The sequence below is a fragment of the Cucurbita moschata genome, unplaced genomic scaffold, assembly GCF_002738365.1.
Source record: "Cucurbita moschata cultivar Rifu unplaced genomic scaffold, Cmos_1.0 Cmo_Scf00002, whole genome shotgun sequence".
NCBI lineage: Eukaryota > Viridiplantae > Streptophyta > Magnoliopsida > Cucurbitales > Cucurbitaceae > Cucurbita > Cucurbita moschata.
In genome coordinates this window covers 6,120,384-6,136,457 of record NW_019268518.1, presented here as the reverse complement: position 1 = coordinate 6,136,457, position 16,074 = coordinate 6,120,384, and the positions used below count along the sequence as shown (strand labels likewise).

At 37.9% G+C, this 16,074-nt stretch overlaps 3 protein-coding genes across 3 annotated transcripts; 1 reads left to right on the top strand and 2 right to left on the bottom strand.

Moving 5' to 3' along the window:
- Positions 1-778: 778 nt before the first annotated feature.
- Positions 779-5,248, bottom strand: LOC111462500 (L-aspartate oxidase, chloroplastic-like). Its single transcript, XM_023106096.1, has 8 exons — positions 4,869-5,248; positions 4,209-4,349; positions 3,471-3,825; positions 3,145-3,387; positions 2,957-3,013; positions 2,767-2,847; positions 2,630-2,691; positions 779-2,009 (listed from the first exon to the last, which is right to left on the bottom strand). The coding sequence occupies exons 2-8, from the start codon at positions 4,340-4,342 to the stop codon at positions 998-1,000; spliced, it is 1,944 nt and encodes a 647-aa protein (XP_022961864.1). The 5' UTR covers positions 4,343-4,349; positions 4,869-5,248; the 3' UTR covers positions 779-997.
- A 1,758-nt stretch (positions 5,249-7,006) lies between these two features.
- Positions 7,007-11,953, top strand: LOC111430538 (protease Do-like 1, chloroplastic). Its single transcript, XM_023066805.1, has 8 exons — positions 7,007-7,492; positions 7,599-7,721; positions 8,969-9,140; positions 10,210-10,247; positions 10,323-10,521; positions 10,608-10,760; positions 10,906-11,040; positions 11,804-11,953. The coding sequence occupies exons 1-8, from the start codon at positions 7,062-7,064 to the stop codon at positions 11,879-11,881; spliced, it is 1,329 nt and encodes a 442-aa protein (XP_022922573.1). The 5' UTR covers positions 7,007-7,061; the 3' UTR covers positions 11,882-11,953.
- A 543-nt stretch (positions 11,954-12,496) lies between these two features.
- On the bottom strand, positions 12,497-13,711 carry LOC111462022. Its single transcript, XM_023105673.1, has one exon. It carries the CDS (start codon positions 13,679-13,681, stop codon positions 12,668-12,670), a length of 1,014 nt encoding a protein of 337 aa, XP_022961441.1. The 5' UTR covers positions 13,682-13,711; the 3' UTR covers positions 12,497-12,667.
- Positions 13,712-16,074: the final 2,363 nt, after the last annotated feature.

Here is a 16,074-nt window from a genome sequence, read left to right as displayed (position 1 = left end):
AGGGGGGGGGGGGGGCCACAAGCGTGGACAAAGGAGAAGAAAATTGAACATCCTTGTTCTACGCATGGGTTGTCCTGACATAGTACAACAGATCTTTGTATTTTTCTGAACATGTTAATCTTCTTCGCACATGACAGGGATTTGTCCATGGTCAAGAAATTTCCCGACCCCAAGAAAACACTCGTGAGTTGTAACCGCCTAAGTCCACCGCTAGCACATATTATCCTATTTGGGCTTTTCCTTTCCTTCCCTTCAAGAGGTTTTTAAAACGTGTCAGCCAGTGAGAGGTTTTCACACCCCAATACTTTGTTCTCTTCTACAACTGATGTGAAATCTCACAATTCACCCTATTCGGGCCTAACATCCTTGCTGTCGTTCCTTCCTCTCTCCAATCGATGTGGATTCTCACAATTCACCCATTCTGGGACCCAGCGTCCTCGCTAACACACCACCCGGTGTCTAGCTCTGATACCACTTGTAATAGCTCAAGCCCAACACTAGCAGATATTGTCTTCTATGGGCTTTCCCTTCCAAGCCTTCCCTCAAGGTTTTAAAACACGTCTGGTAGGGAGAGGTTTCCACACCCTTATAAGTAATGCTTCGTTCACCTCTCCAACCGATATGAGAGGAAACCAGATGCATTTTAAAAACCTTGAAGGAAAGTTCAAAGAGGACAATATCTATTAGCGGTAGACTTGGGCAGTTACGTGAGTGATTCACCTTCTCACAATAAAAAAATCAAAGATAGGGAGAAAATCTTCAAAGCTCTTGCAAACAATTCAACAATCTCAAAATCATAGATACTAAATAATTTGATGTATAGAAACTACTAAGCAGGAGAACCTTTCTGTAAAACCTTGTATGCAATAAAAGCTGCAAGTTGCACATAAGATATGTAACCTTAGGCAAATGAGGCTACACAAAAGAATGATAACTCTGTCAATGAATATAATGATTTAGGCAGTACCATGTTTGCCATAGCAGAGAGTATTTACTACTACGACACAGGTTGCCAGTGAAGCTGTCTTGAGCTCCAAGTACTTTTGGTGGGTGAACAAGGAAGTATAATGGTCGGAAGCCTCTTGCTCTCTTCGAGATGAGGAAAATCGATTGTATAATGAAGCCCACGGCTCTCTTGCCGAGCGAGGGCGCTGCTAACAACTAGCTTTGCGCAGCAAAACAGGTTCCTCATTTCACAAACCTGCAGAGCCACCATTGTTGGCTCCCATCCTTGATGAAACAAGTACTCCTCCCATGTTGCTTCTAGCTCACTGATCTTCAGCTCAGCAGTCTCGAGCCTGGTGGTTGACCGAACAATTCCGACATACTTCCACATGATTAGTTGTAATTGTTTCCTTACGTTGTTTGTCATTGATATGATTCTGCTCATGAAATGGTTTCCAAGGGACATGGGAACAAATGGTCTAGCCCACCTATTCAAGGCACTGGAATCAAAACTTGAGCTCTTCATATGAACAACAGAGGGCTCAACTGCCCTTCGTGCAAAAACTAGAGCTTCGAGCAATGAGTTGCTAGCTAGACGGTTAGCTCCGTGTAAACCCGTGCAAGCAACCTCACCGGCCACGTATAGACCCTGCACATTAGTCTCTCCCTGAAGCCCTGCACGAACTCCTCCACAAATGTAATGGGCAGCAGGAACTACTGGGATTGGTTGGCATGTAATGTCCAAACCATACTTGAGGCACTCAGCAGCAATGTTGGGGAAATGAGAGAGAATACTTTCCCTGGGTTTGTGACTAATATCTAGTAGCACATACTTCTCATTTCGCTTTTTCAGCTGGTCGTCTATGCTTCTAGCTACGACATCTCTGGGGGCGAGCTCGGCTCTCTCATCATACAACGGCATGAATCTTTCCATACTTAAATTGTACAGGATACCGCCATCACCCCTAACGGCTTCAGTAATAAGAAAAGCGTTTTCTCTTGGCTTGTCTGGTCTGACTGGAAGGCCCTCATCAGCTAAGGCAGTTGGGTGGAACTGCACAAATCTGCATTAGATACCAAATTTAATCAGAACCATGACTCCTCACATCCTTAATCATTCCCCGAATCGACCCGAGGAAATGAAGCAAAACTACAAATTAACCAACAACACAAGAACGAAGCTACTCCTGCATCCTCAAAGCGATACTTGGAAGGTAAGATGATGTGTCTTTCGATTGTTTATTTAGGTATTTTATTGTCTAATTGTAACGGCTCAAGCCCACCGCTAGCAGATATTGTCCTCTTTTGAGTTTTTCCTTTTGAGCTTCCCCTCAAGGTTTTTAAAACGCGTCTGCTAGGGAGAGATTTTCACACATTTATAAAAAATGTTTCATTGCCCTCTCCAACCGATGTGGGATCTCACCATCCACCCCCTCTTCAGGGCCCAGGGTCCTCACTGGCACACCGCCCGGTATCCCACCCGATGTCTCTAATATAATTGTTTATTGTGTCTTTTAATTGTAGGAGTAGAATTTGGCAATGTGTAGCATTCATTCCCTATGGAAAATGATAATTGTACTTACAACGATTCGTATACTTGGGAAACCGAGCAACGCTTATCAACCAAACTCAGCAACAATCATGATGCATAAAATAAATCACAATAACTGAGATGGTTACTCACTCCATGTTGGAAATTACAGCTTGAGCTCGATGAGACATGGCAATTCCATCTCCTGTGGCAACCTTTAAGCAAATACCAACCAACATTAGTATAATTAGTTTCATTTAGAAGGTTGTAGATCGGGAAACGAAAAGTACCGGGGGATTCGTTGTTGATGGATACATATGTCCAGCTCCACCTGAGGCAAGTAAAGTCACCTTTGAAATAAACCGTGTTACCTGGAAGTACACGAGAGACACGACGTTAAAAAGCAGAATACATGAATTGACCAAGACTCAGAATTGCTCCTGATAATTTGATATGTTTTGGGATGAATTGAGACATCACCTCCAGTGTCTCAGTGTTCAAAGTATCGACGCCAACACAAACAATATCAGAACCATCCTGCAACATCATTTCATGTTACTGAATTCTATAGCATTTGATTTGTACTTTGATTACTCTGATGTCTAAATTTCTCACGTTTTTTTCGATACAATCGCTAAAATCAGAAGAAACAACAGAAGAAAGCAAACCTCGGAAGTTAGCAAGTCAATTGCAAAATGGTGCTGAAACACAAAAATGTTAGGATCCCTAACAACTGCCTCCAAAAGAGCCCGCTCGATTTCCCTTCCAGTCATATCTGCAGCATGAACAATCCGACGATGAGAGTGTCCCCCTTCCCTTGCTAGATGCAAGTTACCATCTTCCCCATGGTCGAACGATGCGCCCATAGCAATCAACTCTCTGATTCTGTCAGGTCCTTCTGTACATACAACCTAAAGAAAATAGGCAACTTCAAAAGAAAGAAAGAAAGAAAGAAGAATGGTATTGAAACTTATGATAAGCTGGAAAAACATACTCTAACGGTCTCCTCGTCGCACAGATGAGCTCCGGCTACAATGGTGTCCTGCACATGACTTTCAACAGAGTCTGAAGGACAAAGAACAGCACTAACACCACCTTGAGCATAATTTGTGTTGCTCTCATGAGGCTCAGCCTTGGTAATCACAGCTACAGACCCGTGTTTCGCAACTTCAAGAGCATAACGAAGGCCAGCAACTCCGCTACCAATAATAACAAAATCAAAATATTTTGTTGAACCGTCATTCAAGCACGCTGAAGCGACTGTAGTCGGAGTTCTCCATTTCTCATTAATTGTAGGTTGGGAAGTCTTGCTGCTTTGTAAATGTGAGAACTTACTTAACCTATGCGACCTGAATAATCGTGTCAAACAATAAGTAACATGAAGTCCATGGTGTTAAACAGGTAAAAAGTATGCATCAATTCGTCGAACATAACTCGGTGCAAGATAGAAACAAAAGTATCAAACAAGAAAAAACTGTCTTATGCAAAGCTCTTCAGTGTAATGTCAAAGTTCAGTGGATATAAAGAGAAGCACTCCCCGATCCCGTCATATTTGGACGATAATTTCTGATATCAACTCGATAAATGTGAGATACCCAGGTACTGTTCAGCTGGAACCCATCAACAAACATGATATTGACAAAATGATAGAAGTGATCCAGGCAGGAATGCAGTAAACCACAGTTTGTTTTGATCATTATATTCGTCTATGTTCGGTATCTATGTTCTGTACCGTGAGAACTCATCCTGCAAGCATCTTTTGAAAGCTATACTAGCATCCCATTGAGCTTTTCTACAACCTTGCCACTTCAAGTCTACCGCCCTGCAGAACAGTTTGCAGCTTCCAACAGGTATACAAATCGCCATTGCAGCCCTTCAGCCAACAAGAGTAAGAGAAATCACATGTCAGCGCTTCCTATGAGACGTTTCGTTTCAAAATCTTATTCGATTCTCAGAGACAACAGGCATGGTTCATAAAGAAACAAGAACAAAAAGCAGGAAACAATTGTTGGCATAAATCACTTCCAAGTATCCCAAGTGTCTAAAGAGTTGTAAAAACGGGTTAGCTACTCTTCTTCATTGCATGCACTGCCTTCTTCCATTCATTCAAGAGCCTTCTTTATCCCTTAGAAATTCCCACAAGCCAATTCACGTTCTACTTTGAAATTCATACGAAAACTGACCCAGTTCAAGTAATCATGATCTCAATCCCTCAAAATTGATAAAGCTAACAAAAAGGAAAAAGATTCTATAGGGCAAAAAAATCAACATCCACCGTTCAAACGGGGGTAAAACAGATATGAATCTGGTCGACATGGAAAACTGGATTTCCCTTCTGAAAGATAAAACAGAGTGAAATATCGAACAACATAAATGAAATGGGGAGAAATACCTGCGAAAACCGCAAGAAGACGTTGAATCAAACAGCTAAAATGAAGGGTCTTCTCAGGGTTTCAGAGACTTAAAACAGAGCAGCCGAACCAAGGACTAAATCTCAATCTGGGTTTTGTTATTGCTGATTATGCAGACAAGAGAACGTAAGGAACGATAAGAACAAGAACAAATACGAGGAGAAAAGCAAGAAGAGAGAGAGATTCGGATTAACTACAAGGAAGAGAAATTGCAGGAATTAATAGGGAAATAGTGAATGGGGAAATGGAGTTGAAACGGAATGGCAAAGAAGCAGAGGCGCAGAAGGGTTGCCCACTGTTTTCCTGATGCGCCACGCCCATGAAGTTGGCGCCATCCCATTCTTATATGCAGCCATCACAATTCCCTATTGTAATAGCCATATGTGCTCCTTGTCGTCTTCCTTTTTACCTTTTTTTTTACTCATCAAGTGAATCCACCCTCAGAATCAACAAAAGCTCACTTTTTTTCTCCCCTTATGGTTGGTTGTAGGTGCCTTATTTGCAATCAATTTGTGACATTTTAAAAACTAGCTGACCCATATAATGGTCTCGTAATAACTACTATATCTCAACTCAAAACTATTCATACTCTTTAACAATTCTAGATATAATATTTATTTTTCTTTCGGGTATGGGACCGATGATGCAAAATTTATGAATATATTTTATTTGGTAATTAATTTCATATCGATTTAGAAAGAAAAAAGAAAAGAGTAAGAGAGGATGGGAAGAGTCAACATAAGTGGGCAAAGCAAAAAGGGGGAAATATTATGGTGGGTGACATGGAGGCTTGTGAGCCACAACGATGAAAAGGGAATTTGGAGGCCACTAGCATTCCAAGTCTTGTGATAATGTAAATAAAGAAATGCAGTAAAAATGCCATCTTTTTACTCAAAGTGACTCAATTTAACTTAGCATTTGAGGAATGGTTTGAATATATATAATTGAGGGCCACTCCCACAATGCAAAGAGTTCAATAGAGATAGCTTCTCCAACCCATGTAGTGTCCACTTCGAGATTTGGCTCGTTATATATCGTTATTAGACTCACGGTTTGAAAATGTGTATGCTAGGGAGAGGTTTTCACACCCTTATAAAGAATGATTTGTTTCTCTCTCCAACCGATATGAGATCTCACAATTCACTCTCTTTGGGGGCATGGTGTCCTTGCTGACACATTGCCTGATGTCTAACGCATTTTAAACGTGAAGCTAACGACGATACGTAATCGACCAAAACGGACAATATCTATTAGCAGTAGATTTAGGCTGTTATAGAAGCTCTCTACAGTAAAACCCTGGTAGTGCTCAATTTCTTTGATTTCAACCGAAGTCCACTATTATTTAAGCACTTTTTGGGTGCTTTTGTGGGTAAGTTTCTAATGTTCTTTCCATCTAATCTTGTTTTAGAGTTGATATGCCAAACCAGAAAAATAGTGTTCCTCAATGCCAGGCTACGCAGTTGGAAAATAATTATATATCTGCTACCTTCATTTTGTTGTTCTTGTATGCAACCATCCCATGTAAACGGACATCTACCTTGAATATAACTATCTCCCGTTAGCGAGTGAAAAGGGAAGACAAAAGATCCTTCTACAGGCATGAGACATCCGTTAACCAAATAGATTACTGAAAAGCGACTCAAAAGTTAAATGGACGTTATGAGAGTTGTTATATTAGATCTCGATAAACATCACAAGAGAGCTAAAATGATATGCATCTTCTAATGTTGTTAACACTCCTTATTTATAACCTAGACACCCCTAACGAGTTAGCAAGCCACCCCTAATGAACCATCACCACGTCCTTACTAATCTCCCTCACATAACACTCGAGGAAAAGGTGGAGCTAATAAGTAATAGAAATTGGCTATGAATTATTTATCAATTTTATCAAAATAAGTAATAGAAAGTTTGATTTTTTAACATCTAATCAAAAGTTTCATGTTCTATAAACACAAAATTCAAAATTATAGTCTTAAATATGATCATAAATATATAAACATATGGAAGGAATAAACAATTGCAGTACAATACGTGACCAAAAAATTGCAGGTAGTACACGGTGGACAAAAGAATTTGGGACGCCAAATTTATTATAATTTTAATATTATCATAAAGCTGGCTGAACTGAATTGAGCGATCCAATTTGCGTCAACTGTCCAAGCAGAAAAGTGATGGCTGCTGCATTTTCCCTCGCTTCCACTTTCTTCCATTTCTCCCCACTTTCTCGGCCTCCAAACGGGAGACCCACTTCCTTCTTTCTCTCTAAATCCATCCCTTTTCACAATTTCTCGAACCCCAGCTACCATTTTAGATACCCCATCTTCTCCCTTCTCGGCCACAACAAGAAGCGCAATCAAATTTCAGCTACGACTGACACAAAACTCACCAATCCCTCGAACCCCTTAGCATCAATTTGCGAGTCGCTGCTAATTTTCACCACTTCGGTGTTCTTGTCCTTTTCTCTCTTTGTTACAGATGTTGATCCGGCGGCTGCTTTTGTTGTCACCACTCCTAGAAAATTGCAGACGGATGAGCTCGCAACGGTTCGTCTCTTTCAGGAGAATACTCCTTCTGTAGTTTATATCACAAATCTTGCTGCAAGGTAATTGTCCTTTTGGATTTGAGTTCTGATTATAACTTGGGTCGTTTCTTGGAGGTCTAATTTTGGTGCGATTGTCAATTTGAATGTGATTTTGATGTGGGTTTAGGCAGGATGCTTTTACACTAGACGTGTTGGAGGTACCACAAGGATCGGGTTCCGGATTTGTGTGGGATAAAGATGGAAATATTGTCACCAATTACCATGTAATTCGTGGTGCTTCTGATCTCAGGTTAGTCATGAACGCTCTTTAGTGACTTTATGTATAACTTCCATGGTATTCATTTGTGTGTTCATTACCTTGGGGGCTTTATCCATTTAAGGCTGTGGTATTAATAGGATATAAGCATCATCAAAGTACTTAATTGTAGAACCAATATGTTGCAAATGGTCCTCAGAAAATGCTTTCAGAAATGTGCAGTAACAGCCAAGCCCACGGCTAGATATTGTCATTTTTGGGCTTTCCCTTGTGAGCTTCCCCTCAAGGCTTTAAAACGCGTCCACTAGGGAGAGGATTCCACACCCTTATAAGGAATGCTTCATTCACCGCTCCAACCGATGTGGGATCTCACAATCCACCCCCCTTGGGGGCCCAGTGTCCTTGTTGGCACACCACCCAATGTCTAGCTCTGATACCATTTGTAACAGCACAAGTCCACCGCTAGCAGATATTGTCCTCTTTGGGCTTTTCCTTTCGGGCTTTTCCTCAAGGTTTTAAAACGCGTTCACTAAGGAGAGGTTTCCACACCCTTATAAGGAATGTTTTGTTCCTCTCTCCAACCAATGTGGGATCTCACGATCCACCCCCTTGCGGGCCCAACGTCCTCGCTGGCACACCACCTGGTGTCTAGCTCTGATACCATTTGTAACAGCACAAGTCCACCGCTAACAGATATTGTCTTCTTTGGGCTTTTCCTTCCGGGCTTTCCCTCAAGGTTTTAAAACGCGTTCACTAGGGAGAGGTTTCCACACCCGTATAAGGAATGTTTCGTTCCTTTCTCCAACCGATGTGGGATCTCACGATCCACCCCCCTTGGGGGCCCAACGTCCTCGCTGGCACACCACTTGATGTCTAGCTTTGATACCATTTGTAACAGCCCAAGCCGTTCGCTAGCAAATACTGTCCTCTTTGGGCTTCCCCTTCCAGCCTTTTCCTCAAGGTTTTAAAATGCGTCCACCAGGAAGAGGTTTCAAGAGGTTTCCCCTCTCCAACCGACGTGGGATCTTACATGTGCAGCCACATTCGGCATAACTGTGTCATATTGTTTGGCTATGTGATTTTGTTTTCCTGGTTATGTATTGTGAGTAATGTCTTTGAAATGTATATTCTATAACTCTTTTTGCCTCGGGAACATGAAAAGAATAGCATCAAGTTCTTTTATTATTTGTAATGAGTTAAAGTTTTCTATTTGAATTTAGACTTAAAACTTAGTGTGGCACCTCATTATTCACATTTAAACTGGTTTTAGTTTTGTACAGAGTCACTCTAGCTGACCAAACTACTTTCGATGCAAAAGTTGTTGGATTCGACCAAGACAAGGATGTTGCTGTCTTGCGAATCGATGCACCAAAAGACAAACTAAGACCTATACCTGTTGGTATCTCAGCAGACTTGCTTGTTGGTCAGAAAGTTTTTGCTATTGGAAACCCTGTGAGTTTTTCTATTCACTGCCTTAGCCATTGGGTTTATGGTGCCCTTTGTCATGTTCATACATCTAATATATAGAAGTTTAGGCTACTGATTTCTTATGTAAAAAAATGAATAATCTAGGATGAAGCATTTTCTGCAAAGAGTATTCACTATTAACAAGATTCTAAAAAATTTTGCTGTTGGTAATTGCACAACACTCCTCTGATACTTGTGTATATGTAATGGTGTCATCTAAGAAGTTAGTTGGAACAGTCTAAGCCCACCGTCAGCAGGTATTGTCCTCTTTGGACTTTCCCTTCCGAGCTTCCCCTCAAGGTTTTAAATGGGTCTGCTAGAGAGAAGTTTCCACACCTTTATAAGGAATGCTTTGTTCTCCTCTCCAACCAATGTTGGATCTCACAATCTACCCCCCTTGGGGGCCCAGTGTCCCCGCTGACACACTACTCGGTGTTTGGCTTTGATACCATTTGTAGCAGTCCAAGCTATCGCTAGCCGATATTGTCCTCTTTGGACTTTACCTTCTGGGCTTCCCCACAAGGTTTTAAAACGTGTCTGCTAGGGAGAGGTTTTCACACCTTGATAAGGAATGTTTTGTTCTCCTCTCCAACCAACGTGGGATCTCATAAGCCACCCCTCTTGGGGCCCAGCATCCCTGCTAGCACACTACTCAGTGCCTGGCTCTGATACCATTTGTAACCGCCTAAGCCCACCGCCAACATGTATTGTCATCTTTGGGCTTTCCCTTCTAAGCTTCCTCTTAAAGTTTTAAAACGTGTCTGCTAGGGAGAGGTTTCCACACCCTTATAAGGAACGCTTCGTTCCCCTCTCCAACCAATGTGGGATCTTACATTAGTCAAAAGAGCACTGCAACTCGAAGCAAAGATTTTGGCATCCCAGGTCTTGGGCTTCACATATAAAAACATACACATTTTTGTATTAGAAAAAGAACTCGGGTTTAGATCATCATTTTTCCATTGGCTCTAAAGCCAGTCTCATCATGGTAGCTTCTTTATTGTCTTGTACATTTCCCCATTTGATGTCCTAAATATAATCATTATTGTCGATGCAGTTCGGACTTGATCATACTCTTACGACTGGGGTAATCAGGTATGAGACCCCACAGATTTGACCATACACTATATTAATATATCATATACTAAGCATTCATCTTGCTCTTGACAGTGGCCTTCGCAGAGAAATTAGTTCTGCTGCTACTGGTAGGCCCATTCAAGATGTAATTCAGACAGATGCTGCCATTAATCCAGGAAACAGTGGAGGGCCACTTCTCGATAGCTCGGGAAACCTCATCGGAATAAACACAGCAATATATTCTCCATCTGGGGCATCCTCAGGTGTTGGATTTTCAATCCCAGTTGACACTGTTAGTAATAAACATATGACATATCTTACAAGCTGCTGAAGTAACCTTGATTTGAAGAAGTATTCATCAACATTCTGTCAATGTAGGTGAGCGGCATTGTTGATCAGTTGGTGCGATATGGGAAGGTGACAAGACCGATATTAGGAATCAAGTTTGCTCCCGATCAGTCTGTGGAACAGTTGGGCGTAAGCGGAGTGCTTGTTTTGGATGCTCCTGCAAATGGTCCTGCTGGGAAAGCTGTATTAGTTTCCTCTCTTTTTCTCTCCGCATTTCTATTCTAATACCTATAGCGTTTCATTGTTCCATTATAGCTCCAAGAACTTGAAAAGACCTCCAACCTCAATACTTAAGTTCAAGAAGATTTGATCACTTCACATTATGCAGGGCCTGCTACCGACTAAGAGGGATGCTTATGGTAGACTTATATTGGGAGACATAATAACGTCGGTGAACGGGAAGAAGGTCGCGAATGGAAGCGATTTGTACAGAATTCTTGACCAGTGTAAAGTTGGTGACAAGGTAATCCAAACTTTCCTATTTCATCTTTTTTCTTTAGCTTGTTGAAACTCTTAGCTCAAGGCATTTGTAACAACTCAAGCTCATTGCTAGCAAATATTGTCCTCTTTGGACTTTGTCTTTCGAGTTCCCCTCAAGATTTTAAAACGCGTCTACTAGAGAGAGGTTTCCACACTCTGTTTCGTTCCCCTCTCCAACTTACGTGAGATCTCACAATTCACCCCTTGAATGTATATAAGGGCATGCCAAAAAGAAACGCCCACCATAAGAGTCCCCAAACAACCTACATGAACAAATTCCAATCCAAAAGAAATAGGGAGAGGTCTAGAATGACTTAGAGAATATTAATGAAATTTCTCCAAAACTCTGGGTTCTGAAAAAGACAGCAAGACCCCATGTGATGAAGCCAACTACCTTAGGATATGTTGCCTCATGATCCCCATGTGGCCTTTTAGTGACAATACAAAGCCATTTGGTCTCATAATTTTCCAGAAAAATTATTTTAACCACTTTTAAACCCAAAAGTTCTCGATTTAGTCCCTAAACTATGTATAAAAAGTCATGTATACGATACCGTTTCAAGAATTAGAAACGGATTTTCACCTGAAAAATGTAGTATAACCAAATAAAAGACTCATGGACTGCAAAGAGAATGATCCCAGTAACATAAACCATTGATGAACTTGAATTCTCAAGAAGTATTCAAATTTTGTGACATGTTTTCATGGAGGTTTGATTGGTAACCAATTGTTTGATGCTTGCTCAGGTGATTGTGGAGGTGCTACGTGGTGATCACATGGAGAAAATTCCTGTAATTCTGGAGCCAAAGCCCGACGAATCTTGAGCCAAAAATAGTTGGACATTGTTTGTATTTTTGTACATTACATTAATCAATATCAATATACTTTTGTAAATAGTCCCCTTTCATTTTCAGATTCCTAATAATAAGTTTATGGTTGAACCAACTTAAATATAGTTCAATTCATATGCTCTCGACTAAAAAGGACATAGCTTCAAAATTTAGATACGTGGAACAAAATGAGTTTAGATTTTTTTAAAGATTAAATAAATCGTAATAACTATTTTAGTGTTGCAAGGATATTAGGTGTAGCGTTGGAAGAGATTATGGCATCACATCAACCCACCTTTCTCATGCCCTTCTTGTTCTCCCCCACCCATTTCCCCAATATCCTGATCTCTCACCTTTGCTGCCACGTCACACCTTCAACCTTATCCATCTCAACCCATTTAAAGATAAATAAATTATTTGAAAAGACTGTCAAACATGCCATTTGATGAAAAACAACTAAATTCCAGCCTAATTTCTTTAATAACAAATTATTAAAATCTAATTATTTTAACCAATAAAACAACAACAATGACTTAAAAGTACATATAATTTGAATATATTTATTGATTTTTAATTAAAAATAAAGTTGGAAGATAAATCACCCGATTATAGAACAAACCTGAACTATATAGATATACTATATATACAGTGAAACGATTCAATCGTGCATGGGTTTAAAGATCAAAACTCATGGATGATAAATCTTAATCATATGGATCATGAAAATTAACTAAATAATTAATCTAAACCATCCATTATTAGCAGAACCTGTTGAGAGGCTTAGAGTGGAGGTAATGCTTTGCTCACGCTATGGACATTTGCCCAGAATCCGACGAGGTCTTGCCGGTACGGAAGGTACGATCGTCTCTTATCTCCTTCCTTCAACATTCTGTTTCGAACGTAAAACAATTCGTGCGCTGATGATGTCTTCTCGACGACGCCTCTTTTGACCTTCGATTTTCCGGCGACCGTGTTGGCCTCTGGACAGCTCTTCTTTCGATTTGCATCTTCGCCTAATTTCACTGTTTTCTCTTCTTTCTTCGTCGTCGATTCCGATTTCGCGGACGGTGTTAAGAAGACCAGTCGATTCTTTCCTCCTTCGCTGTTGCTTCGTCGAAGCAAATTTTGAAGCCACCACCGTCTTGAAGACGAGGATCCTGATCCTGATCTAGTGGAGTTGCTCTTCTGGCATTTTCCTCGCTCCGCCGCCTCCATTGACCTAGGCGTCCAAACGCAGTACGTTCCCGGTGGAATCATGTCCAACTCATCGGCCTCAGACGTCGAAGACGAACACGCAAGATCACCATCGAGTTCACGCTCATGCTCTCTATCATCGCTCATAAGCTTCTGTAGAGAAAACTTCACAATTGGAGCATTTCCATGGTTCAACTCATTAGCCTCTGTTCCATCGCTCATCTCCAACAGATGGTGATTGAAAATAGGAAAAACAGGACTAATCGGACAATCGAAAATCATTTGTTCCTCAGCCTTCTGAAACGAAACAAACTCAAAATCATCGTCCTCACCGCCATCGCCATCGCCGACCATTCCTTCGAAATCCATGGCAACTCTCGCAGCGGTTTCTGCAAGTCCGTTGACAGAGTAACTGTTGAAGCTAGGGCAGAGATCCAAACCTTCATTTTCTAGCATAGTTGGATTAGAAGATAGTTTCTTCAAGAATTGAGGCGATCCTCCTTCCTCTGTCTCTTCTGCTTCCATGGCAGACATTGAAGGAGTTAAAGCGGCTTCTTCACATTTATAGAAACGAAGGTTGTTGAAGATTGAAAACGACATAAAAATAAATAAAAATAAATAAAAAATTTCAGGCACACCAGAAATTTCTTCCGAAGGCGATAATTAGTTTTCAAAGAAAAAACAAAAGTCTTGATGGATTATAAGTCGTAATTTATTTTAATTATTATTAGATTGAAAATAACGGATTGGAAAATAAAATGGATGGATTAAGACCCAATATATTATTAATCAATATTGTGCGGCGTAGATGTTGCGCTATTTTAATTGCAAATTTGCCCTTCAATTTTACGTTATTTCTACATTGTCCCCTTAGGTCACTTTATTAACTAAACTTTAAAAAAATTAATATCTTATGCATCTAATTAATAATTATAGTATGCTACTATATTCAATAATCTACCTTATCCTTAATATCCAATGTCATTTTTTTAATTTATTTTATTTCGACGTAAATATTTAGTATTTCTAACTCCATTATACTATATATTAAAATTACGTTATTATTTTCTTAATTAATTTTAACTTATGGTTAAAGACTTATAACAAAAATGTATTTATTTGTCTAATTAGTGTTAAGACTAAATTTAAAATAAATTTTTTATAAAAAAAATGTATGTTTGGGAAAGGCCTATAATAATTATATAACAAATAAAACGTGTGTTTGACCTATAACATGGAGCTAATTATATAACAAATTAATATAAATTATTGGCTAATTGTTCTTCAATATTATTATAATAATTGGATTTATCAACCCACCAGTTTGTCGAAAACCCCTTTTTTTTTTTATCTAATAATGAAAAGTTAGAAGTGTTTTTATTTATTTTTAAATATGATTAATTATTCATATCTTTATTCGTATGTCGAATAAAGTTACGATGCATATTTTGAAGATAGAAATCGAGACCTTCTAGATTAAAGTAATAAAAATTGAGAAAAATAGATGTGACGGGTATAGATATCCAAATCAATATTTAAAAAATGAAGGTAGGTTAATTAATAATAAATATGAATTTTTGACTAAATCACGCTTAACTCAGAAAAGTAGGCCAAAATTAAATATAAAAAATAAAATAAAATATAATAAATATGAGATTATAAATGAGAAATATTATAAAGTTAGAGAATCCTTGCATTTTGGAAGCATCTTTATAGAAGAAAGCATCCTTATATTTTTTAAAGAAATTATTTAAATTATAAATTATTTTCAATTTGACACATGTCAAAATATTAATTACATAATTATTTGTCAATAATTAAATAAGTATTTAAATTTAAAAAATTATTAATTACATAGGTACGTAATAAATAAATAAATAAATATATCAATCAATATAGTTCTACGATTATAGATTTGAATCTCTTCGACTCAATTCTTAAATATATATATATATATATATATAATTTGTAACATATTTTTAAGTTGAATATATTTTTAGAGGGGAAGATTGAGATCTCAAATTTCTCATATGTTTCCAACTTCTTTAATTTTTTTTTTTTAAATTAATGTTAAGATTTAATATGATTTTAGGTTTCTATATAATAATTAAATAAATACCAAAGTTTCCCATCCTATTATTATTATTATTATTATTATTATTATTATTATTATTATTATTATTATTATTATTATTATTATTATTATTATTTTTGTCTAATTTGCAAAATTTGGGGGATTGAAGGTAGGGTTTTAAGTTCTTCTTTTTCTAACATTTTGACAAAATTATTAAATTATTTTGGATAGAAAAAAAATACACAATTTTTTCATTAGATTCTTGGGGATGAAATTAAAATTCAACGATTAAATTGCGAATTCACATTTAATAATTAAAAAAAATTACCTGTTGTATCAATTTTCATTCGCTAATTCATTCCACCATTTTCAACAATTTTTTTTACCATATAGATAAATTCCCTAATTTCAATTTAGAGTAGGTTAAGTTTGATCTATTAACCATTGAACAATTTTGTCAAAAGAAGAACAATTTGATCAGTTTTACACTTTATATGAGAATGTTTTTTTTTTTGACAAATTTTCAAACAAAAAAAAATTTATGAGATTGTAAAAATTGTAACTTTTTTAACTTCTAGGTAGAAACCGCAATGTTTAACTAAATATAAAATTTAATTTGATGAATCCGAATGTTTTATGGTAAAATTTTATATAACAACTAAATAATTTTAAGATAACATTATTTTTCTGTTAGATGGACCAAATTCTATATGATCCGAATTAAATACCGGAATCCCATCCCTACTGGTAGGTCTCAAACGGAAGAAAGAAGGAAAAAAAAAAAAAACTACATGGAAATATTATATATATATATATATATATATATATATATATATATATATATATATATATATAACCCAACTAGGGTAAATATCTAATATATTCTTAAATTTTAAAAATATTTAATATTTTAAAATTT